Here is a 16,330-nt window from a genome sequence, read left to right on the forward strand (position 1 = left end):
TATTAAGGGTAAATTGAGCAAATTGGCTATTTCTGGCAATTTATTGAAGTGTGTATCAAACTGGTAGCCCTTGGCATTAATCAGTACCCAAAATGTAGCTCTTGCTTTCAAAAAGGTTGGTGACCCCTGCTCTTGGTGTTTATTTTTACAGTGTGATCATGTTTGGTCACATGACCACCAATGTTGTCATGGCGACACATTGCTGAGTCAGCATTATTCGTGTCGGCACAGCAAATGTAACAAACATGAAGGAAAGCATTTGTAGTGCATGCAGAGCACTCCTTGCCGCTTACATACTTCATTTGAGACAATTAACTAAATCGATGGTTGAAATACAAAGTTTATGATTTGTTAATTGACTGGATAGTTAATTGACCACATCGTTTATTGATAAGATAATGACTTGAATAGATAGTTATTTTATGAGGCTGTTAGGTGACTAGATAGTTAACTGGCTAGATAGTTAATCAATTTTATAGTTAATCGACTAGATTGTTAATTATTTATACAGTTTATTTACTAGATAGTTAATTGATTAGATAATTAATTGTTTATATAGTTAATTGATTAGACGGATAATTGACGAGATAATAATATTATACAGTTTATTGACTACAGAGTTTATTGACTACACTGTTCATTGATTAAATAGGTCATTGAAGAGAGTTAATTGATTAGCTAGTTAATTGTTTGTATAGTTGATTTATTAGACAGTTGATTGACTCGATAGTTAATTGTTCATATAGTTAATTGATTGGACGGATAATTGACTATATAGTTAATTGTTTATATAGTTAATTGATTAGACAGATAATTGACTCGATAGTTAATTGATTATACAGTTTATTGATTAGATAGATAATTAACTTGTTAATTGACTACATCGTTTATTGATTCAATAGCTAATTCAATAGTTACTTGACTAGATAGTTAATTGATTAGGTAGTTAATTGATTAGACAGTTAATTGACTAGATAGTTAATTGTTTGTATAGTTAATTGATTAGACGGATAATTTACTTGATAGTTAATTGATTATACAGTTTATTGACTAGATAGATAATTAACTAGATAGTTAATTGACTAGATAGTTAATTGATTGGATAGCTAATTGATTAAACAGTTAATTGATTATGCAGTTTATTGATTAGCTAGTTAATTGACTACACTGTTTATTGATTAGCTAGATAATTGAATATGTAGTTACTTGATTAGACAGTTAATTGACTAGATAGTTAATTGATTAGACAGTTCATTGACAATTGATTAGATAGTTAATTGATTATACAATTTATTGACTAGATAGATAATTAACTAGATATTTAATTGACTACATCGTTTATTGATTAGACAGTTAATTCAATAGATAGTTAATTGATTAGATAGCTAATTGATTAGACAGTTAATTGGTTATGCGGTTTATTGATGAGATAGTTAATTGACTACACTGTTTGTTGCTTAGCTAGTTAATTGAATATGTAGTTACTTAATTATATTTGTAATTGATTAGACAGTTAATTGACTAGATAGTTAATTGATAAGATAGGTAATTGGTTAGACAGTTCATTGACAGTTAATTGGTTATGCGGTTTATTGATTAGATAGTTAATTGACTACACTGTTTGTTGATTGTTAGTTAATTGAATATGTAGTTACTTGATTATATTTATTTATATAGTTAATTGACTGGATCCCTTAATTGATTGAATCCTTAATTGATTAGATCATTAACTGAATAGACAGTTAATTGATAAGATAATTTATTGACTAGATAGCGAATTATTAGATAGTTAATTGACTAGATATTAGATAGTTAATTGACTAGATAGTTAATTGACTAGATATTAGATAGTTAATTGACTAGATATTAGATATTTAATTGACTAGATAGTTAATTGATGAGCCAGGTGATTGCAGCATTGATTGTAGTATTTGTTGTCAGCAGAAGGTGAAGAAGGACGTGTGTGCTGACGTGCGGCTGAGAGAAGAAGTGAGAGACAGAAGAAGAACCAGAGTGTGAGAAGAGTGACTTTCAAACAAGATGTCTTCCTTACTTACTTACTTACTTAGTTAACTCATGTCAGTGGTAGTTAACTCCAACTTTTCTACCCTGCAGCTTAGAGAATGGATACCACTCCTTGAGCAGGGTAAGAACTTTACTCTACTTACATAAAGTACCTACCAACCCTCTTACAAGACCTACCTATTTACCTATCTACTTACATAAAGTACTTACCAACCCTATTTCAATAACTACCTACTTACCTATCTACTTACTTACATAAAGTACCTACCAACCCTATTTCAATAACTACCTACTTACCTATCTACTTACTTACATAAAGTACCTACCAACCCTCTTACAATACCTACCTACTTACCTATCTACTTACATAAAGTACCTACCAACCCTCTTACAATACCTACCTACTTACCTATATACTTACATAAAGTACCTACCAACCCTCTTACAAGACCTACCTACTTGCCTATCTACTTACTTATATAAATTACCTACCAACCCTCTTACAATACCTACCTACTTACCTATCTACTTACATAAAGTACCTACCAACCCTCTTACAATAACTACCTACTTACCTATCTACTTACATAAAGTACCTACCAACCCTCTTACAATAACTACCTACTTACCTATCTACTTACATAAAGTACCTATCAACCCTCTTACAATACCTACCTACTTACCTATATACTTACATAAAGTACCTACCAACCCTCTTACAAGACCTACCTACTTACCTATCTACTTACATTAAGTACCTACCAACACTCTTACAATACCTACCTACTTACCTATCTACTTACATTAAGTACCTACCAACACTCTTACAATACCTACCTACTTACCTATCTACTTACATAAAGTACCTACCAACCCTTTTACTTTTACAATACCTACCTACTTACCTATCTACTTTCATAAAGTCCCTACCAACCCTCTTACAATATCTACCTACTTACCTATCTACTTTCATGAAGTACCTACCAACCCTCTTACAAGACCTACCTACTTACCTATCTACTTGCTTACATTAAGTACCTACCAACCCTCTTACAATACCTACCTACTTACCTATCTACTTACATAAAGTACCTACCAACCCTTTTACAATACCTACCTACTTACCTATCTACTTTCATAAAGTCCCTACCAACCCTCTTACAATATCCACCTACTTACCTATCTACTTACATGAAGTGCCTACAAACCCTCTTAAAAGACCTACCTACTTACCTATCTACTTGCTTACATAAATTACCTACCAACTCTTTTACAATACCTACCTACTTATCTACTTACATAAAGTACCTACCAACCCTCTTTCAATACCTACCGACTTACCCATCTACTTACATAAAGTACCTACCAACCCTCTTTCAATACCTACCTACTTACCTATCTACTTACATAAAGTACTTACCAACCCTCTTACAATACCTACCTACTTACTTATCTACTTACATAAAGTACCCACCAACCCTCTTACAATACCTACCTACTTACCTATCTACTTACATAAAGTACCTACCAACCCTCTTACAATACCTACCTACTTACCTATATACTTACATAAAGTACCTACCAACCCTCTTACAAGACCTACCTACTTACCTATCTACTTACATTAAGTACCTACCAACACTCTTACAATACCTACCTACTTACCTATCTACTTACATTAAGTACCTACCAACACTCTTACAATACCTACCTACTTACCTATCTACTTACATAAAGTACCTACCAACCCTTTTACTTTTACAATACCTACCTACTTACCTATCTACTTTCATAAAGTCCCTACCAACCCTCTTACAATATCTACCTACTTACCTATCTACTTTCATGAAGTACCTACCAACCCTCTTACAAGACCTACCTACTTACCTATCTACTTGCTTACATTAAGTACCTACCAACCCTCTTACAATACCTACCTACTTACCTATCTACTTACATAAAGTACCTACCAACCCTTTTACAATACCTACCTACTTACCTATCTACTTTCATAAAGTCCCTACCAACCCTCTTACAATATCCACCTACTTACCTATCTACTTACATGAAGTGCCTACAAACCCTCTTAAAAGACCTACCTACTTACCTATCTACTTGCTTACATAAATTACCTACCAACTCTTTTACAATACCTACCTACTTATCTACTTACATAAAGTACCTACCAACCCTCTTTCAATACCTACCGACTTACCCATCTACTTACATAAAGTACCTACCAACCCTCTTTCAATACCTACCTACTTACCTATCTACTTACATAAAGTACTTACCAACCCTCTTACAATACCTACCTACTTACTTATCTACTTACATAAAGTACCCACCAACCCTCTTACAATACCTACCTACTTAACTATCTACTTACATAAAGTACCTACCAACCCTCTTACAATACCTATCTCCTAACATAAAGTACCAACCAACCCTCTTACAAGACTTACCTACTTACCTATCTACTTACATAAAATACATAACTTACTTAGTCTGTACAATACTTACTACATTACTTGTGTACCCAGAGTATTTAGCGATGTACCTCCAGTGTGCAGACTACTTACTACAATACTTGTGTACAGTACGGATAGAAGTTATCTACAGTCTGTACAGTACTTATTAGAGTACTTATGTACAGTACATACAGAACTTACTAGATTACTTATGTACAGTACATACAGAACTTACTACAGTCTGTACAGTACTTACTACAGCACTTATCTACAGTACATGCAGTACTTACTAGATTACTTATGTACAGTACATACAGAACTTACTACAGTCTGTACAGTACTTACTACAGTACTTATGTACAGTATTCACAGCACTTACTAGATTACTTATGTACAGTACATACAGAACTTACTACAGTCCGTACAGTACTTACTACAGTACTTATGTACAGTATGCACAGTACTTACTAGATTACTTATGTACAGTACATACAGAACTTACTACAGTCTGTACAGTACTTACTACAGCACTTATCTACAGTACATGCAGTACTTACTTGAATACTTATGTACAGAACTTTCCTAGTGAGTACAGTACGTACTACAGTTATTATGTACAGTGCATACAGAACTTACCTTGTCCGTACAGTACTTACTAAAGTATTTGTGTACCCAGAGTACTTAGCGATGTACCTCCAGTACGCAGAGTACTTACTACAGTACGTACGTACAGTTCGTACAGAACTTACTACAGTCTGTATTGTACTCACTAAAGTACTTATGTACAGTACACACAGTCCTTACCAGAATACTTATGTACAGTATGTGCAGTACTTACCTACAGTGTGTACAGTCCTTACTACAGTACTTGTGTACAGTACATACATAACTTATCTGGTCTGTACTGTACTTACTAGAATACTTATGTACAGTACTTACAGTACTTACCTACGGTCTGTACAGTACTTACTACAGTACTTGTGTGGAGTACGTACAGAACTTACCTACAGTACTTGTGTACCTGCAGTACTTAGCGATGTACCTACGGTCTGTAGAGTACTTACTAGAATACTTATGTACAGTACGTACAGAACTTACCTAGTCTGTACAGTACTTATTAGAGTACTTATGTACCCAGAGTACTTAGCGAATTACTTACAGTACGTAGAGTACTTACCACAGTACTAATGTACAGGACTTAGAAAAGTACTTACAGTACGTTGAGTACTTCCTACAGTACTAATGTACAGTACTTAGCGAAGTACTTACAGTACATAGAGTACTTACTACAGTACTAATGTACAGTACTTAGCGAAGTACTTACAGTACATTGAAAACTTCCTACAGTACTAATGTACAGTACTTAGTGAAGTACTTACAGTACATAGAGTACTTACTACAGTACTAATGTACAGTACTTAACGAAGTACTTACAGTACGTTGAGTACTTCCTACAGTACTAATGTACGGTACTTAGCGAAGTACTTACAGTACGTTGAGTACTTCTTACAGTACTAATGTACAGTACTTAGCGAAGTACTTACAGTACATAGAGTACTTCCTACAGTATTAATGTACAGTACTTAGCGAAGTACTTACAGTACCTTGAGTACGTCCTACAGTACTAATGTACAGTACCTAGCGAAGTACTTACAGTACGTTGAGTACGTCCTACAGTACTAATGTACAGTACTTAGCGAAGTACTTACAGTACGTAGAGTACTTCCTACAGTACTAATGTACAGTACTTAGCGAAGTACTTACAGTACATAGAGTACTTACTACAGTACTAATGTACAGTAATTAGCAAAGTACTTACGGTACGTTGAGTACTTCCTACAATACTAATGTACGGTACTTAGCGAATTACTTACAGTACGTTGAGTACTTCTTACAGTACCAATGTACAGTACTTAGCGAAGTATTTACAGTACATAGAGTACTTACTACTGTACCAATGTACAGTACTTAGTGAAGTACTTACAGTACTTCCTACAGTACTAATGTACAGTACTTAGCGAAGTATTTACAGTACATAGAGTACTTACTACTGTACCAATGTACAGTACTTAGTGAAGTACTTACAGTACTTCCTACAGTACTAATGTACAGTACTTAGCGAAGTACTTACAGTACGTTCAGTACTTCCTACAGTACCAATGTACAGTACTTAGTGAAGTACTTACAGTACGTAAAGTACTTACTACAGTACTAATGTACAGTACTTAGCGAAGTGCTTACAGTACTTCCTACAGTACTAATTTACAGTACTCAGCGAAGTACTTACAGTACATAGAGTACTTCCTACAGTACTAATATACAGTACTTAGCGAAGTACTTACAGTACGTACAGTACTTCCTACAGTACTAATGTACAGTACTTAGTGAAGTACTTAGAGTACGTAAAGTAACCAGAAGTTTGTGTACAGAAGCAGTCGTTCAGCTGGTTCCCACACGGCGAGGAGGCCACAAGCGGGCTGCAGCCAATCAGAGCACAGGATGAAGGTCAGGTGACCTAATCTCGCAGTTCTCGGCCTCCGCCACTTTTTGCGCTGACTGGCGTGTTTGTGCCGCAGTCTTGTACCGCATCCACACGCCAGACCACCGGGAGCTCTCGCTGATGCTGCCCGTCAACTGCAGCGTGCAGGAAGTGATGTCATCGCTGGTCAAGCCCGGAGGAGATCACGTCCTGGTCAAGATGAACTCGGCGGGAGGTGAGGGTCACACCCGGGCGTCTTCTCCTCGCCCATTTCCTGCCCCGCGCTGACCTCTCCTCAACCACCACTGTACATACCTACATACATACCTACTTACTTACCTACCTACCTACCAACCTACTTACCGACCTACCTACTTACCTGTCTACTTACCTACTTACCTATCTACTTACTTACATAAAGTACCTACAGTACCTACCAACCTACTTACCGACCTACCTACTTACCTATCTACTTACCTACATAAAGTACCTACAGTACCAATCAACTTACATACAGGACCTACCTACTTACCTATCTACTTACTTACATAAAGTACCTACAATACCTACCAACCTACTTACACTACCTACTTATTTACCTATCTACTTACTTACATAAAGTACCTACAGTACCCACCAACCTACTTACAAGACCTACCTACTTACCTATCTACTTGCTTACATAAAGTACCTACAGTACCAATCAACTTACATACAGGACCTACCTACTTACCTATCTACTTACTCACATAAAGTACCTACAAGACCTACCAACCTACTTACAATACCTACTTATTTACATACCTACTTACTTACATAAAGTACCTACTGTACCCACTAACCTACTTACCTATCTACTTACTTATATAAAGTACTTACAACCCGCTTAAAATACCTACCTACTTACCTATCTACTTTCTTATATAAAGTACGTATCATACCTACCAACCTGCTGACAATACCTACCTACTTACGTATTTACTTACTTACATAAAGTACCTACCAACCAGCTTAAAATACTTACCTGCCTACCTACCTACCTACCTACCTACCTATCTACTTACTTACATAAAGTACCTACAGGACCTTCCAACCTGCTTAAAACACCTACCTACTTACCGAACTACCTATCTACTTACTTACATAAAGTACCTACAATACCTACCTACCTCCATACAAGACCTACAGTACTACTTACCTACCTACCTATCTACTTACCTACCTACCTATCTACTTACTTACATAAAGTACCCACAGGAGCTACCAACCTGCTTAAAATACCTACCTACTTACCTATCTACTTACTTACATAAAATATAAACAGTACCTACATACAATACCTACCTACTTACCTATCTACTTTCATAAAGTACCTACAGTACCTATCAACCTACTTACAATACCTACTTACCTATCTACTTACTTACATAAAGCACCTACAGTACTTACCAACCTACATACAAGACCTACCTACTTACCTATCTACTTACTTACATAAAGTACCTACAGTACCTACATACAATACCTACCTACTTACCTATCTACTTTCATAAAGTACCTACAGTACCTACCAACCTACTTACAAGACCTACCTACCTACTTATCTACTTACTTACATAAAGCACCTACAGTACCTACCAACCTACATACAAGACCTACCTACTTGCCTATCTATTTACTTACATAAAGTACCTACCTAGCTACCAACCTGCTGACAATACCTACCTACTTACCAATCTACTTACTTACATAAAATACCTACCTACTTACCCATCCACTTACTTACATAAAGTACCTACCTACTTACCAATCTACTTACTTACATAAAGTACCTACCTAGCGACCTACTTACCAATCTACTTACTTACATAAAGTACTTACCTACTTACCAATCTACTTACTTACATAAAGTACCTATCTACTTACCAATCTACTTACTTACATAAAGTACCTACCTACTTGTCAATCTACTTACTTACATAAAGTACCTACCTACTTACCAATCTACTTACTTACATAAAGTACCTACCTAGCGACCTACTTACCAATCTACTTACTTACATAAAGTACTTACCTACTTACCGATCTACTTACTTACATAAAGTACCTACCTACTTACTTTTCTACTTACTTACATAAAGTACCTACCTACTTACCAATCTACTTACTTACATAAAGTACCTACCTACTTACCAATCTACTTACTTACATAAAGTACCTACCTACTTACCAATCTACTTACTTACATAAAGTACCTACCTAGCGACCTACTTACCAATCTACTTACTTACATAAAGTACCTACCTACTTACCTATCTACTTACTTACATAAAGTACCTACCTACTTACCAATCTACTTACTTACATAAAGTACTTACCTACTTACCAATCTACTTACTTACATAAAGTACCTACCTACTTACCAGTCTACTTACTTACATAAAGTACCTACTTACTTACCAGTCTACTCACTTACATTAAGTACCTACCTACTTACCAATCTACTTACTTACATAAAGTAACTACCTACTTACCAATCTACTTACTTACATAAAGTACTTACCTCCTTACCAATCTACTTACTTACATAAAGTACCTACCTACTTACCAATCTACTTACTTACATAAAGTACCCACCTAGCTACCTACTTACCAATCTACTTACTTACATAAAGTACCTACCTAATTACTTGTCTACTTACTTACATAAAGTACCTACCTGCTTACCTATCTACTTACTTACATAAAGTACCTACCTACTTACCTATCTACTTACTTACATAAAGTACCTACCTACTTACTTGTCTACTTGCTTACATAAAGTACCTACCTACTTACCTATCTACTTACTTACATAAAGTACCTACCTACTTACCAATCTACTTACTTACTTAAAGTACCTACCTACTTACCAATCTACTTACTTACATAAAGTACCTACCTACTTACCAATCTACTTACTTACATAAAGTACCTACCTACTTACCAGTCTACTTACTTACATAAAGTACCTACCTACTTACTTACATAAAGTACCTACCTACTTACCAATCTACTTACTTACATAAAGTACCTACCTAGTGACCTACTTACCAATCTACTTACTTACATAAAGTACCTACCTACTTACTTGTCTACTTACTTACATAAAGTACCTACCTACTTACCAGTCTACTTACTTACATAAAGTACCTACCTACTTACCTATCTACTTCCTTACATAAAGTACCTTCCTACTTACTTGTTTACTTACTTACATAAAGTACTTACCTACTTACCTGTCTACTTACTTACATAAAGTACCTACCTACTTACCTGTCTACTTACTTACATAAAGTACCTACCTACTTACCTGTCTACTTACTTACATAAAGTACCTACCTACTTACCTGTCTACTTACTTACATAAAGTACCTACCTACTTACCTGTCTACTTACTTACATAAAGTACGTACCTACTTACTTGTCTACTTACTTACATAAAGTACCTACCTACTTACTTGTCTACTTACTTACATAAAGTACGTACCTACTTACTTGTCTACTTACTTACATAAAGTACCTACCTACTTACTTGTCTACTTACTTACATAAAGTACCTACCTACTTACTTGTCTACTTACTTACATAAAGTACCTACCTACTTACTTGTCTACTTACTTACATAAAGTACCTACCTACTTACTTGTCTACTTACTTACATAAAGTACCTACCTACTTACCTGTCTACTTACTTACATAAAGTACGTACCTACTTACTTGTCTACTTACTTACATAAAGTACGTACCTACTTACTTGTCTACTTACTTACATAAAGTACCTACCTACTTACCAATCTACTTACTTACATAAAGTACCTACCTACTTACCAATCTACTTACTTACATAAAGTACCTACCTACTTACCAGTCTACTTACTTACATAAAGTACCTACCTACTTACCAATCTAATTACTTACATAAAGTACTTACCTACTTACCAGTCTACTTACTTACATAAAGTACCTACCTACTTACTTGTCTACTTACTTACATAAAGTACCTACCTACTTACTTGTCTACTTACTTACATAAAGTACCTACCTACTTACTTGTCTACTTACTTACATAAAGTACCTACCTACTTACTTGTCTACTTACTTACATAAAGTACCTACCTACTTACCAGTCTACTTACTTACATAAAGTACCTACCTACTTACTTGTCTACTTACTTACATAAAGTACCTACCTACTTACTTGTCTACTTACTTACATAGAGTACCTACCTACTTACCAGTCTACTTACTTACATAAAGTACCTACCTACTTACCAATCTACTTACTTACATAAAGTACCCACCTACTTACCAATCTACTTACTTACATAAAGTACCTACCTACTTACCAATCTACTTACTTACATAAAGTACCTACCTACTTACTTGTCTACTTACTTACATAAAGTACCTACCTACTTACCAATCTACTTACTTACATAAAGTACCTACCTACTTACTTGTCTACTTACTTACATAAAGTACCTACCTACTTACCAATCTACTTACTTACATAAAGTACCTACTTACTTACCAATCTACTTACTTACATAAAGTACCTACCTACTTACCAATCTACTTACTTACATAAAGTACCTACCTACTTACCAATCTACTTACTTACATAAAGTACCTACCTACTTACCAATCTACTTACTTACATAAAGTACCTACCTACTTACTTGTCTACTTACTTACATAAAGTACCTACCTACTTACCAATCTACTTACTTACATAAAGTACCTACCTACTTACCAATCTACTTACTTACATAAAGTACCTACCTACTTACTTGTCTACTTACTTACATAAAGTACCTACCTACTTACCAATCTACTTACTTACATAAAGTACCTACCTACTTACCAATCTACTTACTTACATAAAGTACCTACCTACTTACTTGTCTACTTACTTACATAAAGTACTTACCTACTTACCAATCTACTTACTTACATAAAGTACCTACCTACTTACCAATCTACTTACTTACATAAAGTACCTACCTACTTACTTGTCTACTTACTTACATAAAGTACCTACCTACTTACCAATTTACTTACTTACATAAAGTACCTACCTACTTACCAATCTACTTACTTACATAAAGTACCTACCTACTTACTTGTCTACTTACTTACATAAAGTACCTACCTACTTACCAATCTACTTACTTACATAAAGTACCTACCTACTTACCAATCTACTTACTTACATAAAGTACCTACCTACTTACTTGTCTACTTACTTACATAAAGTACCTACCTACTTACCAATCTACTTACTTACATAAAGTACCTACCTACTTACCAATCTACTTACTTACATAAAGTACCTACCTACTTACTTGTCTACTTACTTACATAAAGTACTTACCTACTTACCAATCTACTTACTTACATAAAGTACCTACCTACTTACCAATCTACTTACTTACATAAAGTACCTACCTACTTACTTGTCTACTTACTTACATAAAGTACCTACCTACTTACCAATCTACTTACTTACATAAAGTACTTACCTACTTACTTGTCTACTTACTTACATAAAGTACTTACCTACTTACCTGTCTACTTACTTACATAAAGTACCTACCTACTTACCAGTCTACTTACTTACATAAAGTACCTACCTACTTACCAGTCTACTTACTTACATAAAGTACCTACCTACTTACCTACCACAGAGCGGGCGGAGCTGAAGCTGGATGCCTGTGCGGTGATGACGGCGCTGGGACTGAACGAGAGACTCTTCATCTGCACCAGAGTCCAGGTGCAACATCTGGTGGGTCACCTTCTGTGGGGGCCCCGTGTTTGCCATCCGGGGCCCCCAAACACAAACATAAACAAACCTACCTTTTCCACGGCCTCCATATACTGATATTGGCGGCCCACTTTGATGATGTCATCATGAAACGTCACATGACCACACCCGTCCAGCGTCAGCCAGGAATCGGGCAAATACAGACAACACTTTACTCCACATCATTATCGGCACGGAAAAATGATACCGGTAAGATCCGATATCATATTTTTGTGCCGATATCGACTTATTCTACGGCATCACAGTAGTTTTCAGTGACATAAAACACACTTTTCGAATAAAAGCAGGGGTGGCGGGGGGGGGACCCTAGTGGTTGATATTTGTTATTACATGTGGGAAATGGATCGTTTTACATGCAAAAAGTACAAAATGAAAACAAAAGATAGAGAAAAGATGAAAAAGTTAGTTCTTGGAAAAAAATATCATATTCAAATAAATGTGGGGGTTTTTTTCTCCAAAATGTAACTTTGTTCTCACTTAATTGTGACTTGTCAAATTGTAAACAATATGAGTTCATCCTCAAAAAAAACAATACAAATAATAATAATATATTACAATTTGATAGTTACAAATTTAATATAATATGAAAATAATACAATGAAATGTAATATATATATGTGTGTATATATATATATATATACATACATACATACAGTGGGGCAAAAAAGTATTTAGTCAGCCAGCGATTGTGCAAGTTCTCCCACTTACAATAATGACAGAGGTCTGTAATTTTCATCATAGGTACACTTCAACTGTGAGAGACAGAATGTGGAAAAAAAATCCAGGAATTCACATTGTAGGAATTTTAAAGAATTTATTTGTAAATTATGGTGGAAAATAAGTATTTGGTCAACCATTCAAAGCTCTCACTGATGGAAGGAGGTTTCGGCTCAAAATCTCACGATACATGGCCTCATTCATTCTTTCCTTAACACGGATCAATCGTCCTGTCCCCTTAGCAGAAAAACAGCCCCAAAGCATGATGTTTCCACCCCCATGCTTCACAGTAGGTGTGGTGTTCTTGGGATGCAACTCAGTATTCTTCTTCCTCCAAACATATATATATATATATATATATATATATATATATATATATATATATATATATATATATATGTATGTATATACATACATACATATATATGTATATACATACATACATATATATATACCGTACATACATACATGCATATATATACATATATATATACTTACTTAAATTTATGTGTATATATGTCTTGATATACACACAAAAATTTGTAATTTTTATTAGATGACGGTTTTTAAATTAATAGCAGCAATTTTTTGTCATATATACATATATATATATAAATGTCATTGTATTTTATTATCATTATGTATAAATTGTACATTATATGTAAATATATATACACACACATGTATACATATATATACATATATGTGTATATATGTATAAATGTGTGTGTGTATATATATATATATATATATATATATATATATATATATATAAGAATTAGTATTTTTTTTATTAGATGAACATTTTTAAAATTAATAACAGCAATTTTTTTATGTTTAAAAAACTAAATATTTAACAGAATGGAAGAGGAACTTATATAATTTCAAAATATTACATTTATTCAAAAATAAATATATATTTCATTCTCATAAGATAATTTTCTCCTACAAAATCAGAGGAAGGCTTCACGGTGGGAGAGGGGTTAGTGCGTCTGCCTCACAATACGAAGGTCCTGCAGTCCTGGGTTCAAATCCAGGCTCGGGATCTTTCTGTGTGGAGTTTGCATGTTCTCCCCGTGAATGCGTGGGTTCCCTCCGGGTACTCCGGCTTCCTCCCACTTCCAAAGACATGCACTTGGGGATAAGTTGATTGGCAACACTAAATTGGCCCTAGTGTGTGAATGTGAGTGTGAATGTTGTCTGTCTATCTGTGTTGGCCCTGCGATGAGGTGGCGACTTGTCCAGGGTGTACCCCGCCTTCCGCCCGATTGTAGCTGAGATAGGCGCCAGCGCCCCCCGCGACCCCGACAGGGAATAAGCGGTAGAAAATGGATGGAAATCAGAGGAAAAACAAATACATTTTATTTGCCTTTGTTTTTTATTTCTTGCAATTTATTTTTGTGAAAAACTAAAAAATGAAAATAAAAACATGTTTTTGCATTTTGTAAGATACTTTTTTATTTCCTGAAGAAATATTTTGGTTGAAAATATCGAAAAATATTTTTTTTTTATAAAAGCGTAAAAATATACAATATGAATTCTTAATAACAATAAAAAGAATGAAAATATATATTGAAATATAATAACTACAAAATTAATATAATAATATGAAAATAATGATAATATAATCTCATAACATTACTCTTTTTTTTTTCCATAACCAAACATTGATTTAAAAGAAACACAATATATATTTGATTTGTTTTTCTACAAAATTTTTTTTTTTACAAATATGCATTTTATTAACCTTACTTTTTTTGTCCTCACAGCAATATATTTTAGCTAAAAACAAAAACAATTATACATTCTTTTATTAAATAATTAAAATATAATGTACATGTTTTTGTATGTTATTTCTTTTATTATACATTTTTATTTCATCAAAGAAATATTTTGAAAAAAAAAAAAAAACACAGACATTTTTATCAAATAAAATGCTGTCTTATTATTCAATAAGGCATCTTGCATCTCTTATTAATTCATCTTTTTATTCACCAAATGTTTGCGCAGGTTTGATTATTACCTGAAGAAGTATTGATCTTGGAGAATTATAGCATTGCTGAGCTCTGCTTCTTCCTACTCCTCTTCGCCTTCTACGTATAACGCTGTTTTGCACCTTCCTTCCGGGCCTGGCCGCCCTTTTTTAGACGCCGCTGAGCGAGCAGCAGGGTCCCGAGCGAGGGAGCGCCGACGCGCTGGAACAAATGTGCTCCAAGGACGTCGCCGGCGAACTCACCAACTACGACTGGGAGCTCTTCGCCGCCATGCACGAGGTCATGTGACGTCGCACACTGTGTCAAAGTTATTGTGGCCAACATTGTTCTTGGGCTTCCTCTAATGGTGACAAGTCTGCTAATCTACTACAAAAAATTACCAATTTCAATAATAATAACAGTACTTTAAAAGCCCAGAGAAGTGTCACAAAAATCATTAAAAAAATTATAATTATTAGCGATTAACAAAGACATGCCAAAGAAGCCCAGAATCAATTATCATAGAAAGTGTTAATATTTCTGTCAATTTTATAAAAAAATATAAAAGCGTACATTACATAATAATTTGGGTGAAAAATAATATATTTTTAAATAAAAATAATTGAGAATTATTTTGAATTTCCCTTTACTAATTATTTATATACATGTATATATATTTTTTTCTGTAATTAAATTTTTATTTTTACAAAAAATGTATTTAATAATTCGTTTTTTTCCCAACCTAAAATTGTTTTCTTAAAAAATAAAATGTCACAGTTATCGTGGCCAACATTGTTCT

General features: G+C 34.3%; 1 protein-coding gene across 3 annotated transcripts in view; it reads left to right on the plus strand.

The window, feature by feature from the left end:
* rapgef3 (Rap guanine nucleotide exchange factor (GEF) 3) overlaps window positions 1–16,330 on the plus strand; it is a 126,953-nt gene that overhangs the window by 76,318 nt on the left and 34,305 nt on the right. For all 3 annotated transcript variants that reach the window (XR_009807066.1, XM_061902607.1, XM_061902606.1), the window contains exons 14-19: window positions 1,945–2,015; window positions 2,116–2,146; window positions 6,926–7,001; window positions 7,073–7,210; window positions 12,705–12,802; window positions 15,706–15,831. Coding sequence is in view for 2 of the 3 variants with exons in the window: in XM_061902607.1 (XP_061758591.1) it covers window positions 1,945–2,015; window positions 2,116–2,146; window positions 6,926–7,001; window positions 7,073–7,210; window positions 12,705–12,802; window positions 15,706–15,831 (540 nt within the window). In the remaining variant the exon portion in view is untranslated. The remainder of the gene's footprint in view (window positions 1–1,944; window positions 2,016–2,115; window positions 2,147–6,925; window positions 7,002–7,072; window positions 7,211–12,704; window positions 12,803–15,705; window positions 15,832–16,330) is intronic.

Source organism: Nerophis ophidion, linkage group LG06 (genome assembly GCF_033978795.1).
Source record: "Nerophis ophidion isolate RoL-2023_Sa linkage group LG06, RoL_Noph_v1.0, whole genome shotgun sequence".
In the NCBI taxonomy this organism is placed as follows: domain Eukaryota; kingdom Metazoa; phylum Chordata; class Actinopteri; order Syngnathiformes; family Syngnathidae; genus Nerophis; species Nerophis ophidion.